Source organism: Schistocerca gregaria, chromosome 1 (genome assembly GCF_023897955.1).
Source record: "Schistocerca gregaria isolate iqSchGreg1 chromosome 1, iqSchGreg1.2, whole genome shotgun sequence".
Lineage (NCBI taxonomy): Eukaryota > Metazoa > Arthropoda > Insecta > Orthoptera > Acrididae > Schistocerca > Schistocerca gregaria.
Window position 1 is genome coordinate 1,132,540,423 of NC_064920.1, and position 23,234 is coordinate 1,132,563,656.

General features: G+C 46.1%; 1 protein-coding gene across 1 annotated transcript in view; it reads right to left on the reverse strand.

Annotated features, from left to right (window-relative positions):
• Positions 1 to 23,234, reverse strand: part of LOC126284025 (roundabout homolog 2-like) — a 1,608,695-nt gene that overhangs the window by 51,022 nt on the left and 1,534,439 nt on the right. Inside the window, exons 7-9 of the mRNA XM_049982578.1 lie at positions 22,842 to 23,130; positions 17,893 to 18,143; positions 8,357 to 8,695 (exon numbers count right to left, since the gene is read on the reverse strand). Coding sequence (XP_049838535.1) covers positions 8,357 to 8,695; positions 17,893 to 18,143; positions 22,842 to 23,130 — 879 coding nt within the window. The remainder of the gene's footprint in view (positions 1 to 8,356; positions 8,696 to 17,892; positions 18,144 to 22,841; positions 23,131 to 23,234) is intronic.

Below are 23,234 nucleotides of genomic sequence, written 5' to 3' on the forward strand. Positions count from 1 at the left end.
AGATGGAATAGAAGGAGTTGGCCACCAAAAATTCTTTTAAATTATGTTTAAATTGTGCCTTGTCTGAAACTAAACTCTTAATGGTTGCTGGTAACTTATTGAAAATATGCGTTGCTGAATACTGGACTCCTATCTGGGCAAGACTAAGTGATTTTAAATCTTTATGTATATTGTTCTTATTCCTAGTATTGATACTGTGTACTAAGTAGTTAGTTGGAAAAAGAGTTGTATTATTTACAACAAACTTCATTAAGGAATGAATATACTGATAAGCTGTGGTTAATATGCGCAATTCTTTGAATAGGTTTCGACATGATGTTCTTGGATTTACACTACTCATTACTCTTATTATACGCTTCTATACTCTAAAATTTTTTTCTCTGTTTGTAGAGTTACCCCAAAATATGATACCATATGGCATAACAGAGTGAAAATAACCAGAATATGCCAGTTTTTTTATATTTATATCTCCTATGTCTGACGTCATTCGCATTGCAAACAGAGACTTGTTTAGGCACTTTAGGAGTTCGGTAATATGTTGCTCCCAACTGAATTTATTATCAAGTTGTTGTTGTTGTTGTCTTCAGTCCTGAGACTGGTTTGATGCAGCTCTCCATGCTACTCCATACAGTAAAGCTGCATGTCCTCGGGAAAAATTATGGCTGTAGTTTCCCCTTGCTTTCAGCCGTTCGCAGTACCAGCACAGCAAGGCCGTTTTGGTTAATGTTGCAAGGCCAGATCAGTCAATCATCCAGACTGTTGCCCCTGCAACTACTGAAAAGGCTGCTGCCCCTCTTCAGGAACCACACGTTTGTTTGGCCTCTCAACAGATACCCCTCCGTTGTGGTTGCACCTACGGTACGGCCATCTGTATCGCTGAGGCACGCAAGCCTCCCCACCAACGGCAAGGTCCATGGTTCATGGGGGGAGGTCAAGCTGTAGTCCTAAGAATTTTACACTCTAAACTTCCCCTATTTCCATGTCATCATATTTTATACACACAGCAGAAGGAAATCATTTGGAAGTTCTGAACTGCATATAGTGGGTCTTTTCAAAGTTTAATGACAGTGAATTGGTTATGAACCAATCATTAATGTCGTAAAAATTTGATTAGCTGCCATTTCTAAATTTATATTTGATTTAAATAAAATAGAAAGAAAGAAACTTCCACATGGGAAAAATTATATTTGATTTACTATTTATTGCAATGTTTATATCATCTGTAAATAAGACAAACTTGCCATCTGGTAATGTAACAGATGACAGGTCATTAATATACACAAGAAACATTGGTGGATCTAGTATGGAACCTTGGGGAACACCACATGTAATTTCTTCCCAGTCAGATGATGTCTGATTGCCTACTGCTGAAGTGTTACGTAATGACACCGTTTGTTTTCTATTAGGAAGATACAACTGAAACCACTTCGCAGCACTACCAGTAACGACATAATATGTGACCCACACAGTCAAAAGTCTTTGACAGGACACAGAATATGCCAGTTGCCTCTAATTTGTTGTCCAAGAAATTCAGGACATTTTCACTGTAAGTGTAACTATCTTTCTCAATATCAGAACCCTTAAGAAACCCAAACTGTTACTTTGACAGTATGTTATTTTCACTAAGGTGCTTAAGCAGCTGAACTCAAACGTTTCAGCAGATCCTCAGTGTGTTTTTTTTCTAGTTCAACCCCTCATCAGTGCATACACCTAGAAATTTTGAATATTCTACCTTAGCTACCAATTTCTGATCGAAGTCTATATTTATTAATGGTGTCATTCCATTTACTGTGTGGAACTGTATATACTGTGTTATGTCAAAGTTTAATGAGAGCCCATTTGCAGAGAACCACTTAATGATTTTCTGAAAAACATCGTTTTCAATTTCTCCAGTTAACTCTTGTCTGTCGGGTGTGATAGCTATACTTGTATCATCGGCAAAAAGTACCAGCTTTGCATCTTCATGAATATAGATGTCAAGTCATTAATATATATTAAGAGCAGCAGAGCACCCAAGACCAAATCTTGCGGCACCCCATTCTCGATTGTTCCCCAGTTTGAGAAATCACCATTTTTTTGCATATTATGTGAACTGTTTGTTTAAACTTTTTGCACTCTTCCAGTTAGGTATGATTTAAACTGTCCCATTCATACGACAGTACTTGAGCTTATCTAGAAGTATTTACACAATCAAAAGCCTTTGATAGATTACACAAAATCCCAATGGGTGACTTCTGGTTACTCAGAGCAATTAATATTTCATTAGTGAAAGTATATATAGCATTTTCCGTTGAAAAACCGCTCCTGGAAACCAAACTGACATTTAGTTAAAACTTTATTTTTCAAAGGTTTGAAGCTACTCTACAATACATTACTTTTTCAAGAATTTTGGATAAGGCAGTCAGAAGAGAGATTGGGCGGTAGTTGTTGACATCAGACGTATCCCCTTTCAGTGGTTTAACAATGGCATACTTCAGTATATCTGGGAAAATACCCTGCTTCAGAGAGCTATTACATATGTCGCTAAGAATCCCACTTATTTCTTGGGAACAAGCTTTTATTATCCTGCTGTAAATGCCATCAATTCCATGTGAGCTTTTATTCTTGAGAGAGTTTATTATCTTCCTAATTTCAGAAGGAAAGGTGGGTGGAATTTCAATTGTATCAAATGGCGTGGGTAAGGCCTCTTCCATTAACTGCCTTGCTCCTTCTAATGAACATTTAGATTCTATTTTCTCTACAACATTTAAAAAATGAGAATAAATTTTACGACTTCTGGCTTGTTGTTTATCAAGTTTCCATTCGCTTTGATGGTGGTGCCATCATCCTGTACTCTTGGTTGTCCTGTCTCCCTTGTAATAATATTGGCCTTATGTATTCAGTTGCGATAGATGTTTTACCCTGACAATTTTCAAAAGTGTTTTGCATCACTTGTTGAATGCCCCTCGTGCATTCTCCTGGAAGTGTGAGGGTGTTTCACCCATTGATAGAAGTATAGCTATCACATGTGACAGACAAGAAGTAACTGGTGAAATTGTAAATGATGTTTTTCAGAAAATCATTTCATGGAATCCCCAATTCGCTGATGCAGCCCTGGAGAATGGTGTATTGTATCACAGTTGTCCACAATATGAGTACGAAGAGTCTCTACATTTGGCACTGGGGTTGCGTAGACAAGATCTTTCAAATGCCCCCATAAATGAAAGTCATGTGGGTTGAAGTCAGGAGAGCGTGGAGGCCATGGAATTGGTCCGTCTCTACCAATCCATCGGTCACCGAATCTGTTGTTGAGAAGCGTACGAACACTTCGACTGAAATGTGCAGGAGCTCCATCGTGCATGAACCGCATGTTGTGTCGTAAATGTAAAGGCACATGTTCTAGCAGCACAGGTAGAGTATCCCGTATGCAATCATTATAACGTGCTCCATTGAGCGTAGGTGGAAGAACATGGGGCCCAATGAAGACATCACTAACAATGCCTGCCCAAACGTTCACAGAAAATCTGTGTTGATGACGTGATTGCACAACTGCGTGCGGATTCTCGTCAGCGCACACATGTTGAAAATGTGAAAATTTACAATTTGATCACGTTGGAATGAAGCCTCGTCCGTAAAGAGAACATTTGCACTGAAATGAGGATTGACACATTTTTGGATGAACCATTCGCAGAAGTGTACCCGTGGAGGCCAATCAGCTGCTGATGGTGCCTGCAAACGCTGTACATGGTACGGAAACAACTGGTTCTCCCGTAGCACTCTCCATACAGTGACGTGGTCAACGTTACCTTGTACAGCAGCAACGTCTCTGACGCTGACATGAGGATTATCGTCAACTGCACGAAGAATTGCCTCGCCCATTGCAGGTGTCCTCGTCGTTCTAGGTCTTCCCCAGTCGCGAGTCATAGGCTGGAATGTTCCGTGCTCCCTAAGACGCCGATCAATTGCTTCGAACGTCTTCCTGTCGGGACACCTTCGTTCTGGAAATCTGTCTCGATACAAACGTACCGCGGCACGGCTATTGCCCAGTGCTAATCCATACATCAAATGGGCACCTGCCAACTCCTCGTTTGTAAACATTGCACTGACTGCAAAAGCGCGTTCGTGATGAACACTAACCTGTTGACGCTATGTACTGATGTGCTTGATGCTAGTAGTGTAGAGCAATGAGTCGCATGTCAACAAAAGCACCGAAGTCAACATTACCTTCCTTCAATTGGGCCAACTGGCGGTGAATCGAGGAAGTACAGTACATACTAAGGAAACGAAAATGAGCTCTAACGTGGAAATTAAGCGTTTCCGGACACATGTCCACATAACATCTTTTCTTTATTTCGTAAACCACATCAAATACTGACGAATCGAATCCACAGACCGAACGTGAGGAGAGGGGGTCGTGTAATTGGCTAATACAAACCATAAAAAATTCACGGAAGTATGTTTTTTAACACAACCTACGTATTTTTTAAATGGAGCCCCATTAGTTTTGTTAGCACATCTGAACATATAAACAAATACGCAATCAGTGCCGTTTGTTGCATTGTTAAATGTTAATTACATCCGGAGATATTGTAACCTAAAGTTGACGATTGAGTACCACTCCTCCGCTGTTCGATCGTGTGTGTCGGAGAGCACCGAATTACGTAGGGATCCAAAGGGAACGGTGATGGACATTAGGTACAGAAGAGACTGGAACAGCACATTACGTCCACATGGTAACAGCTTTTTATTGGTCTTTTTCACTGACGCATATGTACATTACCACGAAGGGTGAGGTATACGTACACACGTGATTTCCGTTTTCAATTACGGAGTGGAATAGAGTGTTTCCCGACATGTCAGGCCAATAGATGTTCAATGTGGTGGCCATCATTTGCTGCACACAATTGCAATCTTTGGCGTAATTAATGTCGTACACGCCGCAGTACATCTGGTGTAATGTCGCCGCAGGCTGCCATAATACGTTGTTTCATATCCTCTGGGGTTGTAGGCACATCACGGTACACATTCTCCTTTAACGTACCCCACAGAAAGAAGTTCAGAGGTGTAAGATAAGGAGAACGGGGTGGCCAATTTATGCGTCCTCCACGTCCTATGAAATGCCCGTCGAACATCTGTCAAGGGTCAGCCTAGTGTTAATTGCGGAACGTGCAGGTGCACCATAATGCTGATACCACATACGTCGACGCGTTTCCAGTGGGACATTTTCGAGCAACGTTGGCAGATCATTCTGTAGACACACGATGTATGTTGCAGCTGTTTGGGCCCCTGCAATGAAGTGAGGACCAATGAGGTGGTCGCCAATGATTCCGGGCCGAGGTGGTCTAGCGGTTCTAGGCGCGCAGTCCAGAACCGCGCGACTGTTACGGTCGCAGGTTAGAATCCTGCCTCGGGCATGGATGTGTGTGATGTCCTTAGGTTAGTTAGGTTTAATTAGTTCTAAGTTCTAGGCGACTGATGACCTCAGATGTTAAGTCGCATAGTGGTCAGAGCCATTTGAACCATTTGAACCAGCCAATGATTCCGCACCATACATTTACAGTCCACGGTCGCTGTCGCTCTACCTGTCTGAGCCAGCGAGGATTGTCCACGGACCAGTAATGCATGTTCCGTAGATTCACTGCCCCGTGGTTTGTGAAACCCGCTTCATCGGTAAACAGGTAGAACTGCAACGCATTCTCTGTTAATGCCCATTGACAGAATTGCACTCGATGATTAAAGTCATCACCATGTAATTGCTGATGTAACGACACATGAAACGGGTGAAAGCGGGACGATGCAGTATGCGCATGACACGACTTTAACTCAGTCCACCAGCTCTCGCAATGTTCCGTGTACTTATGTGTGGGTTCATGGCAACAGCAGCTAACACACCAACTGCACCCGCTTCTCCTGTGACGGGCCTGTTACGGACCCGTTTGCGTGCTACGACCATACCTGTTGCATACAGTTGGCGGTAGATGTTTTGCAATGTGCGGCACGTTGGATGCTCTCTGTCCGGGTACCGTTCTGCATACACCCTGCAGGCTTCAGCTGCATTTCGTCGACACTCGCCATAGATGAGTATCAATTCCGCCTTTTCAGAGTTCGAATACACCATGGTCACAGTTCCTACAACACTACACTGTCACAGACGTCTGGTAACACGGTGTACTACAGTTGGTCTGCGCGCGGAGACGAATGCAGAATAACAATAGCAGCAAGCGCTACATGCGGACACTGTGACAGGTAGACCAAACCACAACAGTGCACTACAGACAGCCACAATCGTAAACACGCTCGTCATCGTAAACATGTCCCTGCAGATGCTCCTCGTCGACCGTGGCCCGTGTTTGTTACAACACGCAACTGAACGTCGGAGGTTTCAAGCGTCAACTTTAGGTTACAATATCTCCGGATGTAATTAACAGGTTCGAATCCTGCCTCGGGCATGGATGTGTGTGTTGTACTTAGGTTAGTTAGGTTTAAGTAGTTCTAAGTTCTAGGGGACTGATGACCACAGATGTTAAGTCCCATAGTGCTCAGAGCCATTTGAACCAATTTTTTTTTGTAATTAACACTTTACAATGCAACAAACGGCATTGATTACGTATTTCTTTATATGTTTAGATGTGCCAACAAAACTTACGGGGTTCCATTTAAAAAAGAAACGTAAGTTTGTGTTAAAAAACATACTTCCGTTCATTTTTGTATGGTTTGTATTAAACAATTACACTAGCCCCTCTCCTCACGTTCGGTCTGTAGAATCGGTTCGTCAGTATTTGATGTGGTTTACGAAATACACTCCTGGAAATGGAAAAAAGAACACATTGACACCGGTGTGTCAGACCCACCATACTTGCTCCGGACACTGCGAGAGGGCTGTACAAGCAATGATCACACGCACGGCACAGCGGACACACCAGGAACCGCGGTGTTGGCCGTCGAATGGCGCTAGCTGCGCAGCATTTGTGCGCCGCCGCCGTCAGTGTCAGCCAGTTTGCCGTGGCATACGGAGCTCCATCGCAGTCTTTAACACTGCTAGCATGCCGCGACAGCGTGGACGTGAATCGTATGTGCAGTTGACGGACTTTGAGCGAGGGCGTATAGTGGGCATACGGGAGGCCGGGTGGACGTACCGCCAAATTGCTCAACACGTGGGGCGTGAGGTCTCCACAGTACATCGATGTTGTCGCCAGTGATCGGCGGAAGGTGCACGTGCCCGTCGACCTGGGACCGGACCGCAGCGACGCACGGATGCACGCCAAGACCGTAGGATCGTATGCAGTGCCGTAGGGGACCGCACCGCCACTTCCCAGCAAATTAGGGACACTGTTGCTCCTGGGGTATCGGCGAGGACCATTCGCAACCGTCTCCATGAAGCTGGGCTACGGTCCCGCACACCGTTAGGCCGTCTTCCGCTCACGCCCCAACATCGTGCAGCCCGCCTCCAGTGGTGTCGCGACAGGCGTGAATGGAGGGACGAATGGAGACGTGTCGTCTTCAGCGATGAGAGTCGCTTCTGCCTTGGTGCCAATGATGGTCGTATGCGTCTTTCGCTCCGTGCAGGTGAGCGCCACAATCAGGACTGCATACGACCGAGGCACACAGGGCCAACACCCGGCATCATGGTGTGGGGAGCGATCTCCTACACTGGCTGTACACCTCTGGTGATCGTCGAGGGGACACTGAATAGTGCACGGTGCATCCAAACCGTCATCGAACCCATCGTTCTACCATTCCTAGACCGGCAAGGGAACTTGCTGTTCCAACAGGACAATGCACGTCCGCATGTATCCCGTGCCACCCAACGTGCTCTAGAAGGTGTAAGTCAACTACCCTGGCCAGCAAGATCTCTGGATCTGTCCCCCATTGAGCATGTTTGGGACTGGATGAAGCGTCGTTTCACGCGGTCTGCACGTCCAGCACGAACGCTGGTCCAACTGAGGCGCCAGGTGGAAATGGCATGGCAAGCCGTTGCACAGAACTACATCCAGCATCTCTACGATCGTCTCCATGGGAGAATAGCAGCCTGCATTGCTGCGAAAGGTGGATATACACTGCACTAGTGCCGACATTGTGCATGCTCTGTTGCCTGTGTCTATGTGCCTGTGGTTCTGTCAGTGCGATCATGTGATGTATCTGACCCCAGGAATGTGTCAATAAAGTTTCCCCTTCCTGGGACAATGAATTCACGGTGTTCTGATTTCAATTTCCAGGAGTGTATATCCAGCGGCAACGTTAGGAGTGACATGTTATATTTTGTGTAATTTAATATCTTGTATAGAGACCTGACACGTTCCACATCATTACGAAGTGTCGTACTGGTGATCTATGGAAGAAGTAGTAATGTAATCTGTGGGAGAAGCGGCGCGCTCACCTCCCAGACGAGCTTGACGGCGGTGGAGGCGACGGGCTGGGCGTCGGCCAGCTCTACGATGTGCCCGGCCAGCAGGCTGGCAGTCGCCCTGGCCAGCAGCCGCTCCTCTTCCGCCCTGCTGGCTGCGCCCGCGGCGCCCGCGGGGACCGTCACCGGGTCGGACAGCGGGCTGGGCGGCGACAGGCCGTGCGAGTTCTCGGCGCGCACCAGGAAGGTGTACGTGACGCCGGCCGCCAGGTGGTGCTGCGTGTAGCTGGGGCCCGGCACACGGCGCGCCGACACCACCCAGCCGCCGCCGCCGCCGCCGCCCGCGGACTCGTCACGCCCGAACACCTCCACCTGGCCGCAGAGAGCGCGCGGCGGTGTCACCGGCGGGCAGCGCACTGGGCTCACATTCGTCCCTCTCAACCGGGACTTTGAAACAACCTCCCCAACCCTCTAGTGACCAGTGGCAACCATAGTTCCCACTCACATATTTTCAGTGGTAACTCGTGTTCCCACTTCTAACTTGTGCTGTCAGCTCTGTTAGAGTATGCTAACTACATGTAAACTGTCAACGGGTGTGCGAAAGCGGTTGTATTTCTACCTTGTTAGTCAATCAATGCAGAAGAGCAGTTTCCGCGTCCAAACGAGCCTCTGTTTCGACCGCCACAGCGTTTTTTGTACAGTGTGCTTTTCTTTTGCGTGTGAAGTGACTTGTGTCGTATTTATCTACTCTTACATTTGTGAGGGAGATAGTATTCGTGTATATTTGCTGGATTTGACTGAAAATTACGTAAATATTACAAGGTACGTTAGTGGGAATTATTTTTCCCATTAAACTTGGGTGAAGTGCAATGCATATGGCTGCGTAATTGGCATCGTAGTTATTGTTTGTTTCTTATTGTTTAGAATGCCTTGACTGATGGCAGAAGAGCTTTTCAGAATTTACCAGAAGATGTAGAAGATTCAGATATCGATGCTGACTCTGATGATGATTTTGAGTCACCAAATACTTCACAGATATGCTGAAAAAAAATCTAGACTTAGCAGGGGAGAATTCGAATTTTGTGTCAGGTGATGTGTTGCTGCAGTGAAGTGGCAGGATAGTAAACCTGTTTGTATACTAGAAATTACTACAATCCAAACACATTACAGCTGTTTTGAGAAGAAACAAAGATGGAAGCAGAAGTGAAGTACGTATTCTGCTTATTGGCTGTGGCAGAGTATAATAAAATAATGGGAGGGGTGGATACATTTGATCACCTGCGTGAACGGTATGCTGTAGGCTATCGTTCATGGAAGTGGTGGCACAGACTGTGTTTCTTTCTTGTAGATTTAGCAGCTGTCAATTCCTTCATTATGTGGAAGCTACAGAAGACAGAAGCAGACCAGCTAACATTTAGACTGCACTTGGCGAGGCTGCTTATCTCTGGAATCTCAGGTCATAAGCGAAGAGGAAGACCTGTTCATTTTCAAACACCAGAAAGGGGACAGGTCAGGAGAGCCAGAGGAAGTTCGTCTGGAGAAAGTTGGAACTCATTTGCCTACAAAAGGTACAACAAATACAAGATGCCGCCAATGTACCACCAAGAACAAAGAAAAGAACAAAACTAAAATGCAGCAACTATCGGGTACCTTTGTGTGTAGCACCATGCTTCTCTAAGTTCCATAGTGAACTCTAAGGACAATATTAACAAATACTAATATAAATGTAATGTTTAACATGCTTTTTGTACTAAAAAAAAGGATATATTTTTTTTAAATTAGCAAGAGAAGTTACTTCGGAGTTCGGTGGAACAACACTTCCCACTAATTTTTTTATACTCTTAGGCTAAACTCTCACTTTTAAGATTTAAACTATGATTTTATGAATGGTTCCTTAGCCCAATAAATTGTTCATAAAAAGTCTACAACTTATGGAAATACTTTGGTCACTAAAGGGTTAATAAATTGCAAGTTCGCCTACCTACTGTAAACTGGAAGCATGTGTGGTCAAATACCAATAACAGTATTCTGCCGTCCGATGTGTCTGCGTTGGTGGTACAAACTTGTCAACAACACACTGCCCACCAATCAGCGTTTAGCCGACATTCAGCTTCTCGCCTCCCCCAAATGTGGCAGGTGTGGCGTCCCTGACACCAGAGAACACCGCCTGCAATGTTTAGCTGTTTCCGACGTGTGGAGGACTTGCCAGTTAATGGTGGCTCTCGTCACGCGAACTACACCGGTCCACGTTTCTGTTGATAGTGTCATTGTACCGGATTTTAAATATTTCCCACGTGCAAAACACAAAACTGCTGTGTGGTTGTTGGGCCATACTGTCTGCGCCCTCATCGACCTTTTTGACTTACATTTCGCCCGCATCTCGTGGTCGTGCGGTAGCGTTCTCGCTACCCACGCCCGAGTTCCCGGGTTCGATTCCCGGCGGGGTCAGCGATTTTCTCTGCCTCGTGATGGCTGGGTGTTGTGTGATGTCCTTAGGTTTAAGTAGTTCTAAGTTCTAGGGGACTGATGACCTAAGACGTTAAGTCCCATAGTGCTCAGAGCCATTTGAACCATTTTTGAACTTACATTTCGGAACAATATGCTAAGATCAAAACAGTGAAAAACACCACGAATATTTTGCCAATTTCTTATCAGCTGCATTGTATCATGCATATGCGAAACAACTCTAAAATGTGTGCGAGCTCCTCTCTAATTTTCCCAATTGTCCGTTTAGTATTGAATTTGAGTTTTGATGATTCATACACTGATCTCATTCTTGCGTCTTACATGTTGTTCTAGCAAAAATAAGTCTAGATATATAGTTAGCGCAAGGTGGTAAAATTTAACAAGTCTCCATGTATCTGTCTATCTTTGTTATATGCCTACCTATAAACTAGTATATAAATGATTATATAAGAAAAAAAGGAAAAAAAATGAAGAAAGACAAAGAGAGAGAGTAACTGAGTAATAGGATGCGGTTCCACTTTTAGAATTTGCAAAAGAAAAAATAAATAAAAGGAAAAATGAAAAAAATACACCGGTAAAAAAAAGAAGAAAAAGAAAAAAATAGACCGGTTCTCGTCTGATCACCGAAGAAATAAGAAAGAAAAAAATACAAAAAAAGGAAAAAAATACACCAGGTTGGTTCTCCTCCGATCACTGAAGAAAGAAATAAAAAAATGAAAACAAAAAAAATACACCAGTTTTCGTCCGATCTCCGAAAAAAAGAAAAAAAGAAACAAAGAAAAAAGTAAAAACAAGAAAATAATAAAAAAAATTCGCCGCGCTACACTCGTTCCTTCAGATATAAATTTTACCGTCGCAGCGGTATGAGCGCTCGACGCCAGAGAAAATATATAAGAAAATAAAGGTACAAAAATTGTAACTCTTTTTGTTTTCTACCCGCTCTTGTCTCTTGAGAGCGGAAGCTTAACTTACTTATTAGCTTGTCTTGGTCGGATTAATAAGAAAAAAACTTATTAATCTGCAGACGTATTGTGGAAGTTCGTATGAAATTTGGAGGATGGAAGCAGCGACGTAAAATAAATTGCATTCAATATCAAGATGGATTTAATTTGTATACATTAGTAATTCCTGGACAATGAAATTTATTGCAAGATTTCGTAGCAGCTACGACTTTTCACGCAGAAATGAAGCAGGAGATTTTTTAAGAACAGGACCTGGACTCCGCACAAGAGAAGACATGTTAACACGGTAAAGAATGAACTCTTATCTACGCCATTTCCCCCTGTTAATCACATTATGTTATTCTCTGTTCTCTTTCAAATAATTTTTGTAGTGGACATTGGTTTGACTTTCTCCCAGAAACGCCACAAAGACCGCCCCAACAATAGCTTTTCTGAATCAGGAATAGCTTTTCTGTAAAACAAAGTCCGATTTGCATTTCATTCTTTCCGTTTTTCACGGTTATTAACGATTTTAAAATCATATTTTCAAACTTTTCTTTTCTTTTCTCCTCTTTTTTGTTTTTTATTAACCACTACAACTGGCGACCGTGACAGGACGCGAACCTGCAATCTTCACCTGGACGCAGAAAAACACGCAGCGATGTCACCGAGTGAGGTGGCGCAGTGGCTAGCGCACTGGACCCGCACTTGTGAGGACGGCGGTTCGAACCCGCGTCGGGCCATCCTGCTTTAGGTTTTGCGTGATTTCCCTAAATCGCTTCAGGCAAATGCCACGATGATTTCTTTGAGATTGTAAGCTTATCTGTCCGTCGCTGACGTAGATGACTGCAAACCTTCTTTCCTTCCCGTCTGGGTAAGCTGTGCAGTGACTAGAGTACATGTAAAGCTTTCTGGGACAGGGTAAATGCTAGCTACAATGAAGTCGATGATTCGATCGTAATGTTGGCGTTTGAATTTGATATTCCCCACGACTGACAAAATTTAAAAAAAAGTGAATCTCTTTGTCGACCCACACACCCATGAGAATGGCACATTAACAATTTGCAATTACGCGCCCCTATTACCGGCAGCTGCGTTGATAAATACTCGGCACCTCGCAAGGATAACTTCTAGATCGAGGATATTAGGTAAGTTGTTGGAAGTGGTTAGGCGTTGGAGAAAATCTCGCTTCTGAGGACACAAAGAGCTCTAAGCGCAGACCTGTGTACGGAACACGCGTTGGTGCAACGCTGCGATACAGACCGTATATGTGCCTTCGAAGACGATGGCCAAAACGCCGTTTCCAAGTCCGTATCGCTCGATGGCTGAAGGCGAAGTCCTTCCACAATTCTCTTGTCTCCCACACGTACGAAAATTCGGCGGAAGAATACTCAGTTTCGGCCAATGTCGACCGCTCTATCATCGCCGAAATCCCTCCACTGAGATCTACCCAATGATCGAGTAGGTCATAACGCCCCTAGGTGTCAGCACAGGTGGCTCCGGGTGGCGGGCTATCCCCAAAAGCGCCGTATTGTCCCACGTTTCCGGTGACCGCTACCTGCCGCTCACGGCGGCCCGCCGAGCTACGGCCATCTGCAGACTTTACATTGCACAATGCTCAACTTCCGATACTATTTACCAACGCTGTAAGTTAGTGGCTCAATCCTGCAGACATACAGGGAGTACTGCTCGAGAGTGGCTCATATTTATCATAATTCAATAGAGTCATGATCTGATGCCCTTACCAGTCCCTTCATTATTAATACTGATGTTGGTAAGCTAACGCCTAAGTGCCTATGTCCTGGCACCTTACAAAATGGCACGGCCGATTTCCTTCCCCATCCTTCCATAAACCGATGGGAGCAATGACTTCGCTGTTTGGTTCAAAATAGTTCAAATGGCTCTGAGCACTATGGGACTTAACTTCTGAGGTCATCAGTTCCCTAGAACTTAGAACTACTTAAACCTAACTGACCTAAGGACATCACACACATCCATGCCCGAGGCAGGATTCAAACCTGCGACCGTAGCGGTCGCGCGGTTCCAGGCTGTAGCTGTTTGGTCCCCTTCAACATATCAACCAATCGACAGCAATGTCAGGGCGAAGTGTGACTTGTGGGCGACGGCTCCGAGATGAGGCCGCTCCGTAAGGCAGAGCAAAACACACCTCTCAGTTATTCAACTAACTTGAGCCCTACTGCACGTTCGACTCTCTTATCTCAACTGACTACTCGAGACAAATGAGTCTATTACAGCCTCCGTGTCGTTTTGTTCCTATACTGGCGTGGAGAACACAGCAAGTGCCATAACCCGATTTCCCAGAAATTTCACTCAGCGGAAGAGGAGGCAAAAATAAGAGGAAGTCTCTCTGGGCTTACCCGCAGACACTACATCGTTTCTGAGAAAACGACGGTCAAAGTGTTCTACATCAACATCTACATGGATACTCTGAAAATAACGTTTAAGTCCCTGGCAGAGGGTTCATCGAACCACCTTCACAATTCTCTATTATTCCAATGTCGTATAGCGCGTGGAAAGAATAAACACCTATATCTTTCCGTACGAGATCTGATTTCTCTTATTTTTTCGTACTGACCGTTCCGCCCTATGTAGGTCGGTGTCAACAAAATGTTTTCGCATTCGGAGGAGAACGTTGGTGATCGGAATTTCGTCAGAAGATTCCGTGGCAACGAAAAACGCCTTTCTTTTAATGATTTCCAGCCCAAATCCTGTATCATTTCTGTGACACTCTCACCCATATTTCGCGATAAAACAAAACGTACTGCCTTTCTTTGAACTTTTTCGATGTACTCCGTCATTCCTATCTGGTAAGGATCCCACACCGCGCAGCACGATTCTAAAAGAGGACGGACAAGCGTAGTGTAGGCAGTCTCCTTAGTAGGTTTGTTACATTTTCTAAGTGTCCTGCCAATAAAACGCAGTCCTTGGTAGCCTTCCCCACAACTGTTTCTATTTGTTCTTTCCAATTTAAGTTGTTCGTAATTGAAATACCTAGGTATTTAGTTGAATTTACGGCTTTTAGATTAGACTGATCTATCGTGTAACCGAAGTTAAAGAGTTCCTTTTAGCCCTCTTGTGGATGACCTCTCACTTTTCGTTATTTAAGGTCAACTGCCACTTTTCGCACCATTCAGATATTTTTTCTAAATCATTTTGCAGTTTGTATTGATCTTCTGATGACTTTATTAGTCGATAAACGACAGCGTCATCTGCAAACAACCGAAGACGGCTGGTCAGAGTGTCTCCAAAATCGTTTATATAGATAAGGAACAGGGAAGGGCCTATAACACTACGTTGGGGAACGCTAGAAATCACTTCTGTTTTACTCGATGACTTTCCGTCAATTACTACGAACTGTGACCTCTCTGACAGGAAATCACGAACCCAGTCACATAACTGAGACGATATTCCATAAGCACGCAATTTCACTACGAGCCGCTTGTGTGGTACAGTGTCGAAAGCCTTCCGGAAATACAGAAATACGGAATCGATCTAAAATCCGTTGCCAATAGCACTTAACACTTCATGTGAATAAAGAGGTAGTTGTGTTTCACAGGAACGATGTTTTCTAAAGCCATGTTGACTGTGTTCAATAGACCGTTTTCTTCGAGGTAATTCATAATGTTCAAACACAATACATGTTCTAAAATCCTGCTGCATATACGGGGTGTTACAAAAAGGTAGGGCCAAACTTTCAGGAAACATTCCTCACACACAAATAAAGAAAAGATGTTATGTGGGCATGAGTCCGGAAACGCTTAATTTCCATGTTAGAGTTCATTTCAGTTTCGTCAGTATGTAATGTACTTCCTCGATTCACCGCCATGATTTCATACAGGATACTCTACCTGTGCTCTTAGAACATGTGCCTTTACAAGTATGACACAACATGTAGTTCATGCACGATGGAGCTCCTGCACATTTCAGTCGAAGTGTTCGTACTCTTCTCAACACCAGATTCGGTGACCGATGGATTGGTAGAGGCGGACCAATTCGATGACCTCCGCGCTCTCCTGACCTCAACCCTCTTGACTTTCATTTATGGGGGCATTTGAAAGATCTTGTCTACGCAACCCCGGTGCCAAATGTAGAGACTCTTCGTGCTCGTATTGTGGACGGCTGTGATACAATACACCATTCTCCAGGGCTGCATCAGCGAATCGGGGATTCCATACGACGGAGGGTGGATGCATGTATCCTCGCTAACGGAGGACATTTTGAACATTTCTTGTAGCAAAGTGTTTGAAGTCACGCTGGTACGTTCTGTTGGTGTGTGTTTCCATTCCATGATTAATGTGATTTGAAGAGAAGTAATAAAATGAGCTCTAACATGGAAAGTAATCGTTTTCGGACTCATGTCCACATAACATATTTTTTTCTTTGTGTGTGAGGTATGTTTCCTGAAAGTTTGGCCGTACCTTTTTGTAACACCCTGTAGACGTCAACGATATGGGCCTGTAATTTAGTGGATTACTCCTACTACCTTTCTTGGATATTGGTGTGACCAATGCAACTTTCCAGTCTTTGGGTACGGATCTTTCGTGGAGCGATCGGTTGCGTATGATTGTTAAGTATGGAAATACACTCCTGGAAATGGAAAAAAGAACACATTGACACCGGTGTGTCAGACCCACCATACTTGCTCCGGACACTGCGAGAGGGCTGTACAAGCGATGATCACACGCACGGCACAGCGGACATAACAGGAGTCGCGGTGTTGGCCGTCGAATGGCGCTAGCTGCGCAGCATTTGTGCACCGCCGCCGTCAGTGTCAGCCAGTTTGCCGTGGCATACGGAGCTCCATCGCAGTCTTTAACACTGGTAGCATGCCGCGACAGCGTGGACGTGAACCGTATGTGCAGTTGACGGACTTTGAGCGAGGGCGTATAGTGGGCATGCGGGAGGCCGGGTGGACGTACCGCCAAATTGCTCAACACGTGGGGCGTGAGGTCTCCACAGTACATCGATGTTGTCGCCAGTGGTCGGCGGAAGGTGCATGTGCCAGTCGACTTTGGACCGGAACGCAGCGACGCACGGATGCACGCCAAGACCGTAGGATCCTACGCAGTGCCGTATGGGACCGCATCGCCACTTCCCAGCAAATTAGGGACACTGTTGCTCCTGGGGTATCGGCGAGGACCATTCGCAACCGTCTCCATGAAGCTGGGCTACGGTTCCGCACACCGTTAGGCCGTCTTCTGCTCACGCCCCAACATCGTGCAGCCCGCCTCCAGTGGTGTGGCGACAGGCGTGAATAGAGGGACGAATGGAGACGTTTCGTCTTCAGCGATGAGAGTCGCTTCTGCCTTGGTGCCAATGATGGTCGTATGCGTGTTTGGCGCCGTGCAGGTGAGCGCCACAATCAGGACTGGATACGACCGAGGCACACAGGGCCAACACCCGGCATCATGGTGTGGGGAGCGATCTCCTACACTGGCCGTACACCTATGGTGATTGTCGAGGGGACACTGAATAGTGCATGGTACATCCAAAGCGTCATCGAACCCATCGTTCTACCATTCCTAGACCGGCAAGGGAACTTGCTGTTCCAACAGGACAATGCACGTCCGCATGTATCCCGTGCCACCCAACGTGCTCTACAAGGTGTAAGTCAACTACCCTGGCCAGCAAGATCTCCGGATCTGTCCCCCATTGAGCATGTTTGGGACTGGATGAATCGTCGTCTCACGCGGTCTGCACGTCCAGCACGAACGCTGGTCCAGCTGAGGCGCCAGGTGGAAATGGCATGGCAAGCCGTTCCACAGGACTACATCCAGCATCTCTACGGTCGTCTCCATGGGATTATAGCAGCCTGCATTGCTGCGAAAGGTGGATATACACTGTACTAATGCCGACATTGTGCATGCTCTGTTGCCTGTGTCTATGTGCCTGTGGTTCTGTCAGTGTGATCATGTGATGTATCTGACCCCAGGAATGTGTCAATAAAGTTTCCCCTTCCTGGGACAATGAATTCACGGTGTTCTTATTTCAGTTTCCAGGAGTGTATTGCATCTGCATACTCTGAATGGAATCTAGCCTCATTTATCTTGTATAAAATGGATCAGAGAATTTCTATTCTATAGGAACGCAATAAAGTGGTTCAGTGATGGACGCTGGTAATGATGTAAGTGCAGGACATACCTGGTAGCCGAGCAGGGACGAGGAGCCGATCTTGTTGTTGCGCGTCCACTGGATGGTGACGCTGGAGGCGGTGACGTTGACGACGTGTGGCCGGCTCGGCGGACCGGGGAACGTGGACGGCTCAGGCGCGCGGAAGAAGTGGATGTTGGGGTTGGTGGGCAGCTCGAGGCGCAGGTTGGCGCTCCAGGTGGCCTTCCCGCTCCGCGAAGACGCCACGCACGTGTACAGGCCGCTGTCTCGCTTCTCCAGGTCTGCAGGGGAAACAGCCACTCAAGTTGCGTCGCAAGCTGCTCCAAAATGGTTCAAGTGGCTCTGAGGACTATGGGACTCAACTGCTGAGATCATCAGTCCCCTAGAACGTAGAACTACTAAAACATAACTAACCTAAGGACATCACAAACATCCATGCCCGAGGCAGGATTCGAACTTACGACCGTAGCGGTCTCGCTGTTCCAGACTGAAGCGCTATGTGCAGCTACTGAGAAATCGTGTGCAGATAAATAACAATGGAATTTTTTTGGGTAACAATTCGCCATGTCACTGGGCCAGAGGTGTTCGTGATTGGTCTAAAGAACAGTTCGAGGGAATGATTTGGCACCCAGATCGCCCGAAATGGAGATAACCAAGAGGTCATTGGTGCTGAATACCCTCGCAGTTATGGATGGCTGTAAAGGCAGCATGGCTCAGCATTCCTGCTGGAGGGTTCCAATAACTTGTGGAGTCCGTGCTTCCTCGAGTTGCTGTACTACGTTGGGAGAAAGGATGTCCAAGACGATATTAGGGAGTATCCGATGGCTTTTGTCACTGGAGTGTCGGTAACTTTGATACTAAGCTGATACACTATGTGGTCAAAAGTATCCGAACACCTGGCTGAAAATGACTTACAAGTTCGTGGCGCCCTCCATCGGTAATGCTGGAATTCAAAATGGTGTTGACCCACCCTTAGCCTTGGTAACAGCTTCCACTCTCGCAGGCATACGATCAATCAGGTGCTGGAAGGTTCCTTGGGGAACGGCAGCCCATTCTTCACGGAGTGCTGCACTGAGAACAGGTATCGATGTCGGTCGGAGAGACCTGACACGAAGTCGGCGTTCCAAAACATCCCAAAGGGGTTCTGTAGGATTCAGGTCAGGACCCTGTGTGGGCCAGTTCATCACAGGGATGTTATTGTCGTGTAACCACCCCGCCACAGGCCGTGCATTATGAACAGGTGCTCGATCGTGTTGAAAGATTGAATCGTCATCCCCGAATTGCTCTTCAACAGTGAGAAGCAAGAAGGTGCTTAAAACATCAATGTAGGCCTGTGCTGTGACAGTGCCATGCAAAACAAGGGGTCAAGCCACCCCCATGAAAAACACGATCGCACCATAAAATCACCGCCTCCTAATTTTGCTGTTGGCTCTACACATGCTGGCAGATGTCGTTCATCGCGCATTCGCCATACTCACCCCCCTGCCATTGGATCTCAACATTGTGTACCGTCATTCACGACTCCACGGAACGTTCTTCCACTGTTCAATCGTCCAATATTTACGCTCCTTACACTAAGCGAGGCGTCGTTTGGCATTTACCGGCGTGATGTGTGGCTTATGAGCAGCCGCTCGACCATGAAATCCAAGTTTTCTCACCTCCCACCTAACTGTCATAGTACTTGCAGTGGCTCCTAATGCAGTTTGGAATTCCTGTGTGATGGTCTGGATGGATGTCTGCCTATTACGCATTATGACCCTCTTCAACTGTTGGCGGTCTCTGTCAGTCAACAGACGTGGTCGGTCTGTACGCCTATGTGCTGAACGTATCCCTTCATGTTTCCACTTCACTATCACATCGGAAACAGTGGACCCAGGGATGTTTAGGAGTGTGGAAATCTCGCGTACAGGCAGTGAGACCCATTCACCTGACCACGTTCGAAGTCCGTGAGTTCACCGGAGTGCCCCATTCTGCTCTCTCTGGATGTCTAAAGACTGCTCAGGTCGCTGATATGGAGTACCTGGCATTAGGAGGCAGCACAGTGCACCTAATACGAAAAACGTATGTTTTTGGACGTGTCCGGATACTTTTGATCACATAGTGTAACTTGTTGAGAGAATGACATCTAGATTACTACCCAGTGCTATAGTTGAATTCTTTTATCTTGGCGGTTCGCGCATGCCCGCCCAGACGCGGGATATTGCTGCGTTGCCAGTTGTACGCGCCAAGAGAAGCAGAAGTAAAGCCACCACGGCCGCATTAACCCTTTCGCTGCTACAGAGACGTGCTCCCCGCATTCCGCGCTGTGAGCGATTTTGTCATCACTGCACTGCTCGCCTGTGCAGACACATGGTGTTTCGACTGCTTTGACACACTTTATCACAAAAACTATTTGACCCAAAAATTTGATTTTTACACATCTTTTTGACTGATACCTTCCCCCCCCCCCCCCATAAAGGAATTAATTTTGTTTCGATTTTCAACGCAGTTATTGTGCAGCATTAGATGTAGTAAACCATTGCACGAAATTTTGAAGAGTTTGCAGAGGTAAAAGTCCATAGCGTATACTTTCTGTATAGTCGATTTTAGTTGACGCTAGAAATTTCAAAAATTACATTCAAACGAATAAAGGTCATGAAGCAAGACATTCCGATATTGTTTTTAAAATAAAGAGAATATCAAACACTGATCAAGGTTTGAACTCAGAACCTTTCGCTTAGCAGACATACACTATAAGCATTCGCTAACACAGCTCGTAATTTAATATAACACCCGGCGGAGTTTAACATAGTACGCAAAATACCGACAAACATTGTTGATAACTATGAATTACTCACGTTTCGTTGAAGTACAGTAGGAAATAAACAATTGCCGCTGTTCTTTATTGGGAAAAAGCGGTTAGTGAGAATGATACAAACACCTTTCCTTGCTATCGCTATTAGGAGGCTTATTGCTTGTTTGGTTTAATTAATTAATGGAATATGAAGCAATTGGTATAAGGAATACTTTTTCCAAACTTTCTATAAAAGAAAGTCTGCTATCAAGACATTGCTTTTGTTCAATTACTTTATCTATGTCTGAACGTTTCTAAAACTGAAGACACTCGTCCTTGCTCTGCACTGCAGTCGAGCTCTGGCAACGTCGCTCTCTGTTGATTGGCTGACTGTGTCTTGTGACGTCAGATGCGCAGAAAGAACCTAAACTCGGCCGCCGTCATAAAAGACGCGCACTTTAGTCCATCATACTCTAATGCGTCGCATTGGATGAGAGCCCTAATGGAAACATTAGACAAGAAACGGATATTTTCGTAGTAACTTACAAAACAAAAAAATGTAAATGAAAGTACAAGGCTCATCTGGGAAGAGGAGAAGAAAAAAGGAATTCGAGAAACGGTCTTACAGTACAAACCCAAAGGAAAGAGGGAGTAAGGACGGCCAGTTACAAGATGTAACAGGTCGACAGGCGTCATCTGTGAAGGAAGAAGAAGTACGAGGGTCAGTCAAAAAGTAATGCCTCCTATTTTTTTTTCTACGTTTAATTGTCAGGAATTTTGAATGCAATTACATAGGTTGAAAACCACAACATTGAGGATCATTTTGTCATTTTTCAATGTAATCTCTGCCCATCTCTACAGTTTTGGTCCATCTTTGAACAAGGGCATGTATCCCAGCACGGTAAAAATCACAGCTCTGCTTCCTAAGCCATTGACGCACGGATGTTTTGACGGCCTCCTCATCTTCAAAATGAATCCCGCGATGAGCTTCTTTTAGTGGCCCGAACAGATGGAAGTCTGATGGTGCCAGGTCAGGGCTGTATGGGGGATGAGGCAAAACTTCCCATCCAATTTTGACAATCTCGTCAGAGCTGTGACGACTGGTGTGTGGTCTTGCATTGTCATGCAAAAGAAGAACATCTGCCATTGATTTTGTTGGGCGAACTCGCTGAAGACGTGCTTTAAGTTTTTTGAGGGTTGTGACGTATTGAACAGAATTTATTGTGCATCCCTGCTCCAAAAAATCAACCAGAATCACACGCACTGTATCCCAGAAAACTGTTGCCATAACTTTCCCTGCCGATCGCACAATTTTGAATTTTTTCTTCCTAGGCGAGCTTGTGTGACGCCACTCCATTGACTGCCTCTTTGATTCGGGTTCAAAAAAATGCACCCATGTTTCGTCCCCGGTCACAGTTTTTTTCAGAAACTCATCTCCCTCCAAACGGAAGCGCTGCAAGTGTTGGGAGGCTATTGTTTTCCTTGCCTCTTTATTCTGATCGGTTAACATTCTTGGAACCCACCGTGCACAAACTTTTGAGCACCCCAATTGTTTAATAATCGTGATCACACTGCCTTTACTAAGAGAAATAATGCGACACACTTCATCTGCAGTCACCCGACGGTCACCACGAATGATGTAATCAACTTGCTGAATGTTGTGTGGAGTCACTGCACTCACCGGCCTGCCGCTCCGCTTTTCGTCAGTCAACGGTGTTTGCCCTTCAGCTTCCTTACAACGACGAACCCATCGTCTAACAGTGCTGACATCCACTGTCACAACACCATACACCTTCTTCAGTCTTTCATGAATGCGTATGGGCGTTTCACCTTCTGCATTCAAGAATTCAATCACACAACGCTGTCTCAAACGAACATCGATGTCGGCCATCTTACAAACTTCTGCTGTGCTGCCACCTGTTGACACAGAAAGTTACTACTGCAGTGGATTGCAGAAGGTTTGAGGAATGGCGCCAAATTCAAATTTTTCACTTAACTTAATTTTTTTAAGTAGAAAAAAAATGGGAGGCATTACTTTTTGACCGACCCTCGTAGAAGAGGAACTTGCATGAGTCGGGAAGTAAAAAGTAGACAAGTCAAGGGGCAGGTTACAATGTGCGTTAGTAATTTTGTGGGGGAGGAGAAGGACGGAGCTGACGCACGGGCAGCACCGGGATGGGCGGAGCGCAGGGCGAGGCTTACGCACCGTTGATCTGGAGCGTGCCGGAGGCGGAGACGTTGACGCGCGGGCCAGCCAGCACAGGCGCGCCGTCGCGGTACCACGTGATGACGGGCGGCGGGCTGCCCGCGGCGCGGCACGGCAGCAGCGCCACGGACTGCACGGGCAGCGTCTGGTTGGCGGGGCCGAGCGCGATCACCGGCGGCGGCAGGTCCTCCGGCGCCACGACGCGCAGGCGCGCGCGCGCCACCGCAGACCCGGCCGCGTTCACCGCCGAGCACGTCACCCAGCTGCGCGAGTCGTTGCGGGTCGCGCCCTGCCGGCAGCGCGCCGCGGCGCATGTACACTCGGCGCTGCAGTACAGGGGCAAGCGGCAGATTCACTGCGACAAGTATCTGCTACTGGCGAAGGAAACTACCC